The 17,026-nt window shown below is 38.3% G+C and overlaps 1 protein-coding gene across 1 annotated transcript in view; it reads right to left on the bottom strand.

The window, feature by feature from the left end:
• Positions 1-17,026, bottom strand: part of LOC128579393 (leucine-rich repeat-containing protein 75A-like) — an 86,111-nt gene that overhangs the window by 56,744 nt on the left and 12,341 nt on the right. The window contains 4 exon segments of the mRNA XM_053581516.1: positions 7,710-7,807; positions 8,351-8,488; positions 13,342-13,429; positions 15,720-15,944. Coding sequence (XP_053437491.1) covers positions 7,710-7,807; positions 8,351-8,488; positions 13,342-13,429; positions 15,720-15,944 — 549 coding nt within the window.

The raw sequence follows: 17,026 nt of genomic DNA, 5'->3' as shown, positions 1-17,026 counted from the left end.
GCTACTGCCTAGCTTTTCATGGGGTAAAAAAAGAACACAGCCCTGGGTGGCGCCTGTGGCTCAGTGGGTAGGGTGCTGGTCCCATATGCCAGAGGTGGCGGGTTCAAGCCCAGCCCCGGCCAAAAAAAAAAAAGAACACAGCCCTAAACCAAGAGTTCACTGATTGTTTGGTCATGTGTTGGCATAAAAGCCTTCCTTTTTTTTTGGAGACAGATTCTCACTATGACGCCCTGGGCAGAGTGCTGCAGTGTCACAGCTCATAATAACCTTAAAGCCCTAAACTCTTGGACTTAAACAATTCTTTTGCCTCAGCCTCCCAAGTAGCTGGGACTATAGGCAACCGCCACAATCCCGGGCATTTTTTTGCTGCAGATGTCATTGTTTTGCTGGCCAGGTCTGGGCTTGAATCCACCAGCCCTGGCATCTGTGGCTGATGCCACAACCACTGTGCTATAGGCGCCGAGCCAAACATATTGGAGAGGGCACCTGAATTTGACTTCCTATTTTTTACAGCAACAATAATGCTTTTGATGACTTGCTCATGAGAAAAATTACAGTGTCCCAAGCACAACTGGAAAAATAAGGGATTACTATGCTGTTCATTGCTTTTACTTATAAAAATTATTGTTTTCAGATACAGACCTTCTGTCGCCCTCTTTGCTAACTGCCCATACGACATGGTGGGTTTCCCTGAGCATGGTTTATACAAAGAGAAAAAAATCCATTGTGTTATTGTTCTCTTAAACACTAAAATTCACCATTTAGGAGTTACAGAGCCTCAGAGTTTCAAATAACTGCTGAAAACAGAGTTCCAGAAAGAGCAATAATTTCTCATGGGGCATTAAACAACAGTGACTTCATTGATTCAGCACTTGCATAAATTCTCTGTGTAAAGGGGTAAGGCTTGTAAAATATTTACATGGATTGGCACTTTTATTTCCTTAAAAAGGGGCTCAGAGTTAGTAATGAGCTAAAAGATATTCTGAAAGATGTAGTACATTCATAATTCACTTTCTTTTTCTTTTTTCTTTCAGATTAATACTATAGTACAAATGATTAGTTTACAGTGCTTACATTAGTTAGGTAAGGTCCCTGTTGTAGTTGTGTTCTACCCCCGAAAGGAGTGCCATATACCTTTACATTTTGCCTGTTAGTTGGGGGGAGTATAATTCACTGAATTTCAGTTCTTACTATTTGCAAGTATGGACATCTGTTTGAAGCATGGTTCATGGTTCTCTTATATAGTTATGTTTTTTCCTTTTTGTTCTTTGGAGACAGAGTCTCACTCTGTCTTAGCTCACAGCAACCTCAAACTCCATGACTCACAGCATCATCCTGCTTCAGTCTCCCAAGTAACTGGGACTATAGGCATGTGCCACCATGCCTGGCTAGTTTTTCCCATTTTTAGTGGCAATTATGTCTTCTTCTTGCTCAGCCTATTCTTGAACTCCAAAGCTCAACCAATCCACCTGCCTCAGCCTACCAGAGTGCTAGGATTACAGGTGTGAGCCACTGCACCTGGCCTTGTATAGTTTTTATGTGGCCTCATGATACTACATGGGAGCTTCAGCAGAATCAAGATTTAATAGCTATATACAAAAATGCCAGCAACAAATTCTGGGATAGATCTGTCTGTATGTGTCCACCTGCATCAAGATGTTTTCTAGGAAAAATACATCAAGACGAATGGATGCCAATACTGCACTGATGAGAGAGCTGTCTTCTTTCTTAGCAGTATCTGGTCTATATTACCTAATTATTTAAAATATAAGTTGTTACTTATTCTAAAATTTATCAAGAAATAATCAAAAAGATTTCTGCTAATAAACAGTATTAAAATAAAATTTCAAAATTGATATTACATTTCTGTGCATATATACATATAAGTATATGTCTCAAACTTATGTGTACATATACATATATATATAAATGGGAATAATCAATGAAAAATGTAGGAAAACTATTTCTTCAGGTAGAATATTGTCCAAACTAATCACTTTCTCTTACAGAGAAATAAAAATTAATTCCTTCATAAGGCATTCTAATATGAATATACTTTTAACTCTTTTATAGAAAACATATTAACCCCAAAGCAGACCAGGTAATGAGATGCACATATGAAGTAACATCGGTTTATTTCCATGTGTAACTCATATAAAACTACAAATATGTAGCTGATAATAATGATAATAGAAAAAAATTCACATTTAAACATATCTCCCCTTGGGTTGAAGAACAAAGAAATTTATTTCCTTTCTTTTTGTAAAAATGCTGTATTTAAAATTGTTCTCTTGAAACAATGAACATTTCATATTATGGGAAGTCTTATAAGCTTCAGTAGTAGTTTTTTTTAAGTCAAAAATGTGATAATGGTAGAAATGTTTTATGTAAATTTGAAGTAAGGTGCATATTCTAAAAGCCCTTAGGATTTCATTTATTAATTCAAGTTCATTTATCATTAAATCCAAGTTCTAGAAATTGAACCAAATAAACCACACCATAATCAAGTCTAACAACTCATAAGCAAGAACTCTTAAGGAATATTTTTGTTCACTAAGAACAAAGTTGAGTATCCCTTATCCAAAAGTGTGGGTCCAAGAATGTTTCAGATTTTGGATTTTCTCAGATTTGGAAAACCTGCATGATGTACACTTACTGGCAGAGCATCCCAAATTCAAACACCTGAAATCCAAAACGCTCCATGACCATTTCTTTTGAACACGTGTTGGCATTCAAAATGTTTCAGACCTTGGAGCACTTTGGATTTCAGATTTAGGATGTTCAATCTGAACTAAGAGAATGTATATTTAGAGTGACATTTTCAAAGCACTACAAAATTATTTCCTTGGGAATATGTGTAATGAGCATTTTCTTTACTTAAGGAAAGGAATGGCTATCAATTTAAAGTGCTTCTGGTGACACTGTTAACTATATCAATATTTTCTAACCTCACTAGTTTCAGGAAAGGTAAGTGAAATCCGAAAGTATCATAAATGTATTTACCTTCAATGAAAGATGCATAGATGTACATGGGAGGAGTACGCTTAACCTTTGGTGTTTCCCTGCAGATGAAGGCGTTTGCCAGGCAGACCTGTGCCAGGGTCCGGCCACTGTACTGAAATTTGGACCAGGTGAGAAATCTGGCTTTAGGTACCTGCTCCAGCTTATACGGGAAAGAAAGGATCTAAGTTAGATTTGAGGGCTTAAAGAAACTTTAAAACTACATAGTTTAATTAGATTATATCTCAAAAACAATGCTACCTTAGCTTTCTCATGAGAAAAGAACATTATAAATGCTCCTAAACAGACAGTATTATGACAGGAATAGTGTGAGTAAATTTACATTCGTGGATACATGAATGAGATGTCTTTCTCAACCTAAGCAAAGGAGCCGAGGTTGTCACTGTTTATCAAAGGTTATTTATTTGTATTAGATTAAATCATTTCCATATATACCCACTTAAATTCTTCCTGCCAGCTGTACATGGTAAGTAGCAGTCCATTACAATTAGTGTTTCTTAATACTTAAGTCTATTTCTTCTGGGAAAAAAAAAAAACCTAACTTGGGAATTGGCTCCATCCACTGATTCTTCAAGAACACAACACACAGTTGCTCTGCAGAGAAGCAACTGATGCAACTGGAGGATGCAAGATCCTGTCTTGTTAGCACAATTGTACTTTGTAAACCCTGGGTTCACAATAAAATTCAAATTTCCTTGAGGCCAAATATATCTAGACTTTTGTAAAAGCTTATGTTTAGTAAATTAGACAATCTTTTTGGAATTAAATGGACATTATTTTGTTTTCATTATCTGATCAAGAGCTTACTAAACAAAGACAGTCTCACAACTCGTATACAATTCATTAAATAACACTTCAGTTGATAACACAAGAATATGGAGAGCTCTTTCAAAATTTTCCTATTGTTTGCCCAAAGAGAGTGATTGCTTAAAGAGCTCTTTACCATTTCAAGTATTACTAGACCTTCAGTAGGATTTTTTAGAAATCTTCTGCAATGAAAGCTATGGAATTCCAGGTGAGTCTAAATGTCATAAATACAAGAAGGGATCCTCCATCAACTCTATTCACCTGGACAAACAGCATATCAGAAGTAATTGATAAAAGAAGAACCCGTACACTCTGGCTTTCCTGGCTTGTATATATTCATGGAGAGTAGTAGAGGTGTTTCCTGCTTTTCAAAGGAAACAAAGGTGATTCTACAGAGAAGTGCAATTTGCCAATGGCCAGTGCTTCCAATTGTGCGTTGATAAGTCTCCCATGAGAATGCTGGAACTGCAGAAATGTAGACTTGTTACAAGACTCCCTTTGTAACATCAAAATCACTAAAGACATCTATCATTTCACTTTGGGATTATAAAAATAACTAAACAGGACTAACCTTTATAAAAAGAATAAAGGCATTGAGCAAGATGTGCATATCAATGATGCATCAAAAAGGAATTCATACATAAGAAGTACATGACCATTTGAATTTTTTAAATCTTGCCATTATAAATCAAGTATCATTAATAATTTTTATAGTGTATAGAAGAATATTTAAAAATCCACTTATCTGACTCAGCTTCCTTAGCACAGTGGTTATGGTGCTGGCCACCTGCGCCGAGGTTGGTAGGTTCGAACCCAGCTTGGGGTCAGCTAAACAACAATGACAACTGCAACAAAAAATTAGCCAGGCATTGTGCAGGCACCCGTAGTCCCAGTTACATGGGAGGATGAGGCAAGAAAATCACCTAAGCCCAGGAGTTTGAGGTTGCTATGAGCTGTGATGCCAGGGCAGTCCACTGAGGGCAACATAAAGAGACTCAGTTTCAATTTAAAAAAAAAATTCACTTACTTACTAAAGTTAATCGTACATTTAACTAATACAAGTATTTCCACAGAGCTCTAAATGAAGCCACCAGTGACACCAACACACATGGGATTACTCCGGCTCTACATTGCCAAGTTTAAGAGATAGTTTAATGTTAAGCTACAAGACTGTCATGTTAATCTCTAGTTCAAATGACAATAAGAACAATTTAGGCATTAAGAGAAATAGAAAGAGGTTCCTATCTGCTGTTAATACAACTTAGCAGTATAACATCCTGGATATGTTTAAAAACACTTGGAGCCACACTACCTGGCTTTGAATTCTACATCCACCACTTACTACTTTAGGGCATGTTTCGTAGCTCTTCTGTTCCTCATTCTCTCCATATGGAAAGGTTTCATATACCTTAAAACAATCCTTGTACAGCCCTTACAATTCCATTACATACCCAATCACAAGAAGCAGCTTTATTATATTCTCATTCTACTATTATCAACAGAAATATATGTTTATTTAATGACTTCAATCTGCAAGCCTGTATAATTTTCTGGAAAAAAAATCATTTTGCCTTTGAATTAAAACAAAACAAAAACCACTGATCTGATACAAAGAGCTCTGTAGACAAAATACATTTGCCTTTTCTTTGTTATCTATACTGTTTTACATAGCTTTGTTACATAATACAATGCTATACAAAGTTTGAAATGTTAAAAGGGCTGTTGTTAACCATTATCTCAATGGCTTGCAGGATCAAATTGGTTTACTTTTACACTGGAGTCCATGGTACATTAGCAAAAATAATGAAGGGGAAAAATGCTAACATATCTCAGAAACTCTTGCTAGAACAATGTAAGAAGAGGACAACACAATGGTGGAAAGTGTGGGCTTCAGAGTCACAGGGCTGGGCCTCCGTCTCTGCTCAGTGCCTGGCTGCTGTGTTCTTCTGCAGGCACCTGCCCATAAGCAACAGCTGCCTTCCCTGAGCTGAGAAATAAATGAATCATTGTAATAGAAACCAATCAATTCTGTGTCTGACAACAAGCAATGCTCAATGTATGTTAGCATATGTCAATCCTTTCTAAAAGAATTATTGCTATTATTAACATTATTGCACAGCAAAAGCTGCTGTCATCTGTCTTACATTTGTGCCATAAATGTCATTTACTACCTTTATAGAAAACAGGATACTCTGGAATTGAGCAGAAATTGGTCATAGCTACCAGGAGAAATTATCAACTCGTCAAAGAATTATCAGATCAGTGTAACTGAGTCTGATGGATTCAATGATTTGTTATGAGTTACATTTCTCCTTCAAAAGAAATATGGGTGAGTAGTCTCCAAAATATGGGTTATTTTAATTTTACAAAGGAGTAATTTGTGCCAGCTGATAACTCACTTTCAAAATAACAAACTGTGTTGTTATCAAACTAAGAATAATGGTAATAATTATAATGAAGATAATCTGTATGAACCACTAAAAATAATTCTGCTTTGTGTGTTTTATCCTCATTCAATTTTCAGAACAATCTTATCAGGAAGATATTATGGCTATCACCAAAGATGGATGATGAAATTGGAGTTCAGAGAGGCTGAGCCACTTACCACAGTCACACAGCTAGTGTGTGGTAGAACAGCCTTAGCCCCAAAGCCCAGAGCAAAGACCTTAAAGACAAATGATTTAGACACAAAGCTGTGTAGATTGCAGTGATAGAAAACTGCAGAAATGGATAAAAAAAGGATAAGCAAACTACATGTAAACAGATGTCCTTGAAGAGAAGTAAGAAAGGAGATAGGACATAAGCTAAAGATGGATAGTTAGTCAAAGGAATTTGTTTCTAAAAAATCAAGACATGAATAATTTTATTGGGCAAGGAAGCCAAAAGCATGCAATGGAGCGTAAAAATTTTAGTGTATAAAGCAGGATTCTTTATGAGGCACGAAATGAGGGACCAAGGCATAGAAATCGCTATCTCCTCTTTGTGACAGGAGATGAGGAAAAGAATGAAAGCTAGTTGGAGAGGAGGAATGATGCTCAGGTTAGGGAAAAAGGGGAGAAAGAGAAGGTGTGCGACATTAAGAACAGTCACGATCCACACGCCTACCATCAGTGACCCACACGATGGACGGCATCAGAGGAGAGTGGCAGGGGGGACTAGGAACTCAAGATGACTATGGACATCTGGAATGGCAAAGGAAGTAAAAAGACTGCTTGATTGTCCAGTTCCACTGAGGATCTGGCTTATGCTGTGACTTACTTATCTGTAATAGCACTAATCCTCAGAATTGTGTTAGGTTCTGTTACAAAGAATACTTTGCCTGTGTTGCCATCACTGTGCTGCTTAAGGTGGAACTGGTAGCACAGGTACAGAAGGGGTACAGTCAGCACAAAGACTCATCCGGGACCAACAGACTGGGAAGGTCAATGTGAAGACAGGGCTGGGCATGAGAAAGTAAGGACAGTTCTGACAATGTAGGCAGGAGGCAAGATGACAGGCCTCAGGCTAGTTTTGGAAAGAAGTTAAGCCAAGAAGGAGCTGACAAGATCATCTAAACGGAAGCTAAGATGAGTGACAGTAGAGAGAAAAAAGGTAGAAGGTGCAGGGCAGTGTGGTAGTGGTGGAAGGAAAGTGGTTTGAGTCAGGAAGTGGACTTCTGGACAGCTGCAGAGTGACTCAGGCCTGAATGGCTGAGTATAAGACAGGGCTTTAGGCCACAAAAATGGACATGGAAGGGACTGCAGACAAAGGAGATAAGGCACAGAGTAGAAGAGAGAACCCAAGGACACCAGGGTGGATGAACCTAATATACTATCCATGTTACCGTCTCTAAATCAGTAGAGGCTACCAAGGACAATACCACACTATATTTGTAAAATTACCTGAAAAAGGTATGTTGCTCCACACACTCCTTCCAGAACCTTTTGGCTGCCTGGGGACTTGGCATTTGAAATGTAATGGTGCCATCAAATTTGTTCTTCTGAAATAAATACACAAAATCGATCAGCATATTCCCATAAAAGGCAAGGAGAAGCTACTGAGAAACATGGATTTAGATGGCTCTATAAAAAGTCTTTCTTCTTGAAAAAGGTAAATATTGTATATCTAATGTACTCATACAAAATGGACTTTTCAGAGATTGATACACCATTTTCTATGAAAATCAAGTAGAAGTTATTCAACATCAACCAACCGACCAACTTCAGTGTCCACTAAACTTTTATTGCATTCCTATTCATCTCCACCACTGAATTAATTTAACAACAAAAACCTATTGTTCCTTCCCTACTGTGTGCTAAGAATTTATGACTTTTTCTGTGCATGTCTGTGTGCGTGTGTGTTTAGTAGCAAAAATATGTATATGTAGGCTGATCATCAAAAAGACTGACTTTTTTATAATGGAATAGAGAATAGTTCATTTTCTTGAAATTTTGGTGGGAAAGAATTTATTTAGCTCAAGGCTGTAAAGTAGCAAACTGACGCAAGCGATTAGATATGCCAATGGTGATGAACGATTGCTTACCTCTTCGAGCCTCAGTCTGAGTAAAAACTCACTGCCCTTACAGGAGACCTTTGCGATGTTACCCCAGTCAAAATGACAGAACGTCAGCTCTTCCTTATAGATGAACACGCCATTGCCAGACACGCCCAGCTTGATGTTCTGCAAAGAATAACCGAATTAACCATATTTAGAGCTGTCAAAGTTATATAATCAAGAGGCTAAAGAGCTCTCTCAAAGAAAGAATGGCAACTTAATGCTTTTGTATTTAAATTATAGTAATAGTACACAAATTAATAGAAACTGTAAGACATAGTCACATCTGAAATCTATTTATCTTAAGGACTCAGCTTTGATTTGCTAAACAGTTATTGCAACATGAATATAGGACTCAATATTCTTTCTCTTTGTTCGTTGTTTTGAGACAGAGTCCCCCCTTGTCACACTCAGTAGCGTCCCCTCGTAGGTCATAGCTTATAACAACCTCAAACGCTTCTGCTCAAGCAATGATCTTGCCTCAGCTTCCCAAGTAGCTGGGACTGCAGGCATCCACCAGGAGACCTGGCCATTTTTAGAGACAGGGTCTTACTCTTTCTCTGGCTGGCCTTGAACCCATGAGCTCCGGCAATCCACCCAACTCAGCCTCCCAGAGTGCTAAAATTATAGGCATCAGACACCACGCCTGGCCCTAGGACACAATATTCTTCAAAAGCGATAGGACATATGCTCTGCAGCTCTGAACAATAACAAGGAAGAAAGGAAACAACTGTATCAACTATCCTGAAGGTAAAGAAAATAAAATACGCTTTCCTGAAGGCTATTCAAGCCATTAGAAATGATCTGTTGGTCCACCCTAAGATGCACTCAACCATCTTATTTGAGGCCAATTTAATTCAGATAAATCACCCTGAATTATTTATTTATTCAGATAAATAAATTATGTGAATTTTATTTAATTCAGATAAAGCTGTTGAAATGATGTCAGTAGTTCACAAAGCACAAATCCACCACAGAAAATTGCACTGAAATCTCTGAATTCTTTCAAGAACTTTTTCAATAAGTCAGAGTGCTGACATTCACTTCTCGTCAAGCATTCCTTTGACTGGCATACTTTAAAAGACTATTAATGAAGCTCTTCATAGTTTTCTTTCCCCCAGAGCTTTCATTTAAAATAGATGATAATTGAGAATAACTAAGAGCCTGAAGGGCTTTTAGAAAACTAAATCAATGGACAGCCAAAGTGACTAATTGCCTCCTCACATTTCAAGTAGTGCTAAGGGTCTAAAGTGCACAATCTATAAAGTATACAAATCCCCATGGTCTTTGGGGGAGAACTGGATCTCATCCATGACATATAAAATTCCAATCTTAGGTGCACATCTGGAAGTAAAACTCAATAGAAACCCAGTAGGTAGGAGGTGGGGAGATGGGTTAGGTGAATTCACATTTAACTGGTATAATGCCTCTTTTTGGGGTGCAGAACAATTTTAACTTTGACTGAAGTGATCAAAAGCGTATTACGGGTAAATCATGTCTACCTCTATAGTATTCCCAAACTGAAAAAAGAAATATCATGTCTACACATTTAGTATTCCCAAACTAAGAAAAGAAATATAAAATTAAAGAATACTATCTAAAAGTATCCACATTCTTAAAAGTCAATAATAGGAAACAAGCTGACAGAAAAACGTGCTGAAACAAACACTATCTTCAGTCTACATGTCACTTCATAAAGCATAATATCTTGACTACCTTTACTAAGAAAAATTCAATAGAATTTACATGTCTAGAAAATACAAGCACAGGTCGAGGAAGTTAATGACAATTGCTTTCTCTGCTGTGATACTTGAATAATTCATAAAAACAAAACTATATTAGATCAACCCAAGCATGTTTTTAAAAATCTAGTCTATTCCTTTACTCACCCTGTCCTTGCAGCCACAACTATCTCTAGGAATAGAATAAAAAGGTGGAGTGAATCAGGTGCATGTGCCCAAGTAACTTTGCCAAAACCATCCCTGACCACGTCCACAGGGAGCAAGGTGGAAGATTGCTCACGGTGTCATGTTCTCACCAAAAGAGAGGAAGCAACCCAAGTGGAAACACTGCACAAGACATCTCCAGTCCTAAGGAATCTTTGGACAGGACAAGAAAGCCATTTTATCTGACTTAAAAATAAGGGCAATGCAGATTCAAGTAAATTGGTTGATTTTGGTATTGCTCTACAGCATGGTTTTCGGATTATTAACATTTGTGTGAATAGAAATTCAAGATAAGTGCCAGGGAGTAAAAGGGGAAAAGCATGTCTTAACCCCTCACATGTGAGTTCTGCCACCGGGCAGCAAAGGCAGAAAAGGAAAGTCTAAAAAGAAACACCTGCTCTGCCTTGCTCACCACCTCAGGACGCTGCCCCATGTGGATAACAGCGGGTCCCTTGATGGCTGGCTGCCAAATGGGTTTGGAAATTTCTCACAAGAGATCATGGAGAAAAATGGAGGGGAGGTCGGAGTATTTTACACTCAGATTCCCTCCCTGCATGGTGGCATCAGGCTGCCTGTGTTCCTCTGACACTGGCTCCTCTCAAGACAACCATCTCCACACATCTGCCTTCTGGGTTCAGGTATGCAGTCTGCTCTGCCACCTTCAGACCTGGGGACGTCAAAAGGGATGCTGACACAGCCCGGGGGACCACAGACGATGGTTTGTGCTGCTTTGTGGTTTGCTTGCACCTGTGTTAAGAGTCCTTTTATTCCAGACTCTTCTAATTATCCTAACATGAATACACCAGTAAGAACTCCTCTAAAATTGGATATTTTTTCTTCCATTCTTGAGATACTCTGCTAGAAAGAAAAAGTATCCAATGTACTCAGTATTATTACAAAGCCAATATATAACTACCCACACTTTCACACAAAAGATAAAACACAACTGTAGCCCAGGATGAAGAAGGGGAGTGGGGAACGGTGAGGCTAGTGGAGGGAGGGTAATCACTGGGACCTCACCTATGGTGCATATTACAAGGGTACATGTCAAATCTATTAAAAGTAGAGTAAAAATGTCTTAACATAATAAGTAAGTGAGGTGAAGGCTATGTTAACCTCACATATGCTTGATGTAAGCATTCCAAATTGTATACAAAATTAGCACATTGTATCCCAAAATGTATTAATGTACACTGTTATGATTTAATAAAACTATTGTTAAGAGGAAAAAAAATATACTGTACAAATTGCCCTGGCTGAGAAGGGCAGATTAAAAAAAAAAAAAAAAGAACTCCTTTAACAGCAGTAAATAAATAAATAAATCTGAACTCAAGACAATAAAGAAGGATCAAATAGAAAAAGGAACAAAACTATAAAGTACATAAAAACTTCTTTTCAATTGCTATAGAGAGTCTGTTCAATAAGCCACAAACATCTTACTCATCAAATATTATCTAACAAATCAAATAGCTAACAAACACAATGGTGATTACTTTGAGTTTTTTAGTCTTCTGCTCTTAACTACAAAGCAAACACTGATATTATAACAGGGCCTATAACTTTTTAGCTTTCCTTCTAAGATATCACATTTAAAAACAAAATCTTGACGCTTTGTGACATTGTAATCTAAGAACTGGTTTCAATGATCACGAGATGCAAGATTTGCATGTGGCAGGCGTAGTAGGGTTTAGAGAAGGAGAAATGTGCTTGGGAGGTCTTTTTGGACCCATGAGTCATAGAAAGGAAATCTATGTTTCAGTGGAACCTTTCCTAGAGATTTCCTAAATCATGCAACCTGGGCTGCTAAACTGCAGGTAGGTTTTGACAGAGTCCTTTCAAAGCTCACAACTGTGGGTTCCCTCAGTACATTCCACTGACTGTGGACACATTTCTCAAAACCAAATCCATCTTTCACCTGGGCTCCCATTTTCTTCCTTTACTCTCCCCACTATGTAATTACCTAAGCTAGAATCATGAAATAGGTGACATTTGTCATTAGTAATAACCATAGTATGCATTTACAGATTTCATTTTCATTTCTTGATGAATAGGGTTCACCTGTTCATAACTGTTAATATATCAAAGCGACTGTCATTAGAATATCTGTGTATCTATGCTCACAAAAATAGGTATATTATTGCCTACTTTATTGTATGAAATGGCCTATGAAGTATTCTGTCATGTTTTTATGTTTCTCAATTCAAACTCCTTTTAAATATACAAATAAATATGTTTTCAATTTTTGTAATTATTTTTTCAGAAATTTGATCTTTAGGATTTTATTTTTCAGGAGTATGGCATTCAAAATCGTATCTTCAAGGTCATGACCAGTGCTCCACCATTATTTTTGATTCCCTGATCTTACTACCTCTCACATGAGACTGAGGTTCCTTCATCATGTGAGCCTGGGCCAGTGTACTTGATCTTTCACAAAATCCAAAACAGACCTATAGGAACGAGCCCAAGGCTAGGGCTCCTTCACAGCCCAGAAGCTTTTGGAAGCAGTCAGAACTGTGCCACCTCAGCCCTGTTAGGTTTACTAAGATCGGCTCCCTCTCCTAATACAGATGTGGAAGAGGGAGCCGGGGCAGACACAGCACTTCTCCAACAGAAGCTGGGACTCAGTATAAACCAGGATAAGAGGTAAAAAATGCTGACAAGTTGTGCTTAGAATAACTACCCATGAAAAGGTGTTCATTAAAAAGACTACTGAAAAGAAGAAGTAGGGGAGAATAAATGATTCCTCCCACTACCAAAACCCCATGATTAACCGAAGAAATATTAGAAATCCTCAAGGGAAGGCCAACAGTCTTTTTCCAATAGTGAACTAGGCCATCCTTTTGTTATTTCCTTCTCTCCTCCCTCCCTCCCCCTTCCTTCGCCTCCCTCTCTCCCTCCTTCCCTCCCTTCCTCCCTTCCTTCCTTTCTCTCTCTCTTCTTTTTTATGAAACTAGGCCATTCTAAAGCTAGAGCCCTGGGAAAACTTCAGTGAACACGCTGGAGTGAAGTTACTTTCCATGACAATGACAGTACCTTGGCCTCATGCAGATGAACCCCATACATGGGCAGTCCCCTGGCGTGCTCTATGAACTGATAATCAGCTTCTGCTGAAGCTATGCCACTGAGAATAAAAAGAAACAATATTCCGGTTGCTTTGAATACATGCAAAAAAGAAGTGTTTAAAACAGAGCCAGGGGTGGCTAAGATTAGATAGTTTGGAGTAGAGGATGTAACCCAGGAAAGTTGGCAGAAGACCAGGAAATGGGAAAACACACTCAACTCTCAACTCTAGCATTTTTCTCTTAAGATCATCGCATCTAGGGCAGCACCTGTGGCTTAGTGATCAGGGCGCCGTACCCATATACCCAGGGTGGTGGGTTTGAACCCGGCACCGGCCAAACTGCAACAAAAAATAGCCAGACGTTTAGGTGGGTGCCTGTAGTCCCTGCTACTCGGGAGGCTGAGGCAAGAGAATAGCCTAAGCCCTAAAGCTTTAGGTTGCTGTGAGCTGTGACGCCATAGCACTCTACCAAAGGTGACAGAGTAAGACACTATCTCTGAAAAAAAATACAAAATAAATAAAAAGGATCCTCTCATCTTAACGTGCTAACAGCAATGAGTCACATAACTCCACCCTTATGATTTGTATGTTAAGAGAGTTGATTTTTATTATTTCTACTGGTGAAGAAAGCCACAGAATTAATGGGTATAAGTTAACAGAGAATTTTTTTTAAGTGACTTCATTTCTATGATATAGAGAAATTCTTACTCCCTACTTTTATGTTGCTAGGACTGACCATAATGAACACTGAAATGACTTGCATTTCATTTTATACCTATGATAGATAATCACATTCTGTCCACACTACAAATATTTCTATTCTTAACCCTAACTCAACAAATTTTAAGCTCCTAGAGAACAAGTCCATGTCCCATTAATCTTATATTCCCCAAGGCATTTCAGTACCTGATAATTCATATGAGAACTACACGATAAAGGCCTGTTGATCGCAACTTAAACCACAGTAACATTTTCAGAGTGAAATGTTGTATTTATTTTTTAAAGAAAAGTCAAAAAATGTGGCCTGTTTTCTAATATGTGAAAGTTTCTTGCAGAACATTTACAAAGTATTTTATAAAACTACATTTTCTTTTTCTTTCTTTCTCTTTCTTTCTCTTTTTCTTTCTCTCTCTCTCTTTCTTTCTCTCTTTCTCTTTCTTTCTTTCTTTCGTTCTTTTCGCCTGTTTCCTAATATGTAAAAGTTTCTTGCAGAACGTTTACAAAGTATTTTATAAATCTGCAATTTTCTTTCTTTCTTTTTCTTTTTTTTTTATTGCAGTTTTTGGCTGGGGCTGGGCTTGAACCCATCGCTTCTGGCTTATGGGGCCAGCACCCTACTCCTTTGAGCCTGAGGTGCTGTCCTATAAATCTACAATTTTAAATAACAGAACAAATTATAATTGTGTAGCTAGGCTTTTAAAAACTTGTGTAAAAACCCATTCTCTTTTCACACAGATAGAAACATTCCCAAAGTATATGGTATTGAATTACTAATGTAATTTTAGTAATCTTTAGCTAAGCCAAAGGGGTCATCTTATGTGCATAAAGTAACTATCTGCTTATTGGTAGGTTCCTTCAGATTTTTTTTTTTTTTTTGAGACGGAGTCTCAATCTATTGCCCTAGCTAGAGTGCCATGGTGTTATCACAGCACACTGCAACCTCCAAATCCTGGGCTAAGTGAACCTCCTTCCTCAGTCTTCTAAGTACATGGAACTACAGTGTGAGCCATGACGTATGGATAGTTTTTCTGTTTCTAGTAGAGACAGTGTCTTGCTCTTGCTTAGGCTGGTTTGGAATGCCTCAGCTCAAACAGTCCTTCCATTGGCCTCCCAGTGTGCTGGGATTACAGTGTGAGCCGCCACACCCAGCCCCACCTCCACATTTCTGTTGCTATTTTCCTGCATCCATCCCCACCTACACTTCTAATTCAAATCTCAATACCTTTTCCTTTCTTTTTTATTTACAAATCTCAATGTTTTGTTATCTCCCTGGCATTTTACCATAGTAATAAAAACCATTAAAAGGCAGAAGAAATAGAAATGCCAAACATGTATGTGTATATGCTTGTTTCCAGTGTGTATAGGTTAAAGGAAGAGGAGGTGTCGTAGGGAAAGGTGCATTCATCCACTAAATGAAGCATTTGAACATGTGCATAGGGCCTCATATTACAGTCACCCAACAAATGACAGGAGATCGCAGGGGGTGCAGGTTGGCTTGATCAGAGCTAGGTTATCCAAAAAGAAAACTGGATAATCCCCCAAACTGTGCTCCAATGTCTACAAAGTGTTACAAGAGACACTATTTAAATCTACCATGACCAGTCTCCCTCCAGGAAGCACGACAACATACATATGTGCTTTGTAGAAATTCAACACCAAGTCCTCCATCTTCTTGGTGTCAATGGACCCAAAATAATAATCAGTATGTGGCTTGATTTTGTTGAGGACCTCATCATCCACATAGTTTCCATGTTCCGCTTGGATGGTGTACGATTCCAGGAGGGCACGAGTCACAGGGGGGCAGGGCAGGCGCCCAGAAACAGTGTCTGCCCGGATCTGGAGGCATAGGAGGTATCTGTGAGGAGCAGAGGGAAAAAAGGGGAGAATAATTAGTTAAGACTGCAGCACTTCTATTCCTTCAATGCTGATGTCCCTTTGGAAAGAAATATACAACATAGACCCCCTTCATATCCATAGAAAAAAAGGGTATTCTCTATGAAGAAGCCTCCTCTCACTCCTTGGGCTTCTAAACTTTGGTTTATTTACAGAAACTAGTTTCAAAGGCTAATGAATAGAATGGTAATGTTATTTATTTGATTTTCTTTCTTTTGATATAGAGTCCACCCTGTGTTGCCCTTGGTAGAGTGCCGTGACATCACAGCTCACAGCTCACAGGTTTTGGGCTTAAGTGCTTCTCTTGCCTCAGCCTCCCAAGTAGCTGGGATTACAGGCACTCGCCACAATTCCTGGCCTTTTTCTGTTGTTGTTGTTGTTGCAGTTGTTATTGTTTAGGTTTCCTGGGGTGGGTTCAATCCTGGCACACTGGGTGTACGTGGCCGGCACTGTAACTAACCACTGTACTACAGGCGCGGAGCCTAGAATGGAAATTCTTAACTGCTGTTCTGGTCATAGTCGATGATTACTGTTAGAATAAAGTAAAAATGCCAATCACATCAACTGTCTTCTTGGATTTAAAATGTTAACAAAAATTAGAATGCCACTCTAAAGTTCTGAAGATTAATGAAATTTTAAAAATAATGAGAGTCTTAATCATTGGCTTGAAGAACCTAAGGTTACCCTTCTTGATCATCTCTACCTCGTTCATGTTACTTTCTCTTTTTCCTAAAAGAACTTTAACAAGTTTCTTGCCTCCTTTCCTTAACATTATAGGAAGGAGCTTATCCCTTAAGGCTACAAGACTGTCTCTCCATAGCCCCTGCATTTACCCCAAAAGTTACCATTCAAATTCTCAGAAACAGTAAATATTCTCTTCTTAATAAACTGAGTCTTTTATTTTTGCAATTGAAGTGGAGTGTGCTTTAATGGCCCACACAATCTCAGAGGAGATGGAATTGAAATAGCTACTGACTACAAGGGAAGGCCTACTTAGTTTGGTGGTTTGGGTGAGATCAGGGGACAAAAAAAAAAAAATTACCA

Source organism: Nycticebus coucang, unplaced genomic scaffold (genome assembly GCF_027406575.1).
Source record: "Nycticebus coucang isolate mNycCou1 unplaced genomic scaffold, mNycCou1.pri scaffold_50, whole genome shotgun sequence".
NCBI lineage: Eukaryota > Metazoa > Chordata > Mammalia > Primates > Lorisidae > Nycticebus > Nycticebus coucang.
Note: the sequence above shows the minus strand (reverse complement) of the source record. Positions and strands in the feature narration are given on the sequence as shown.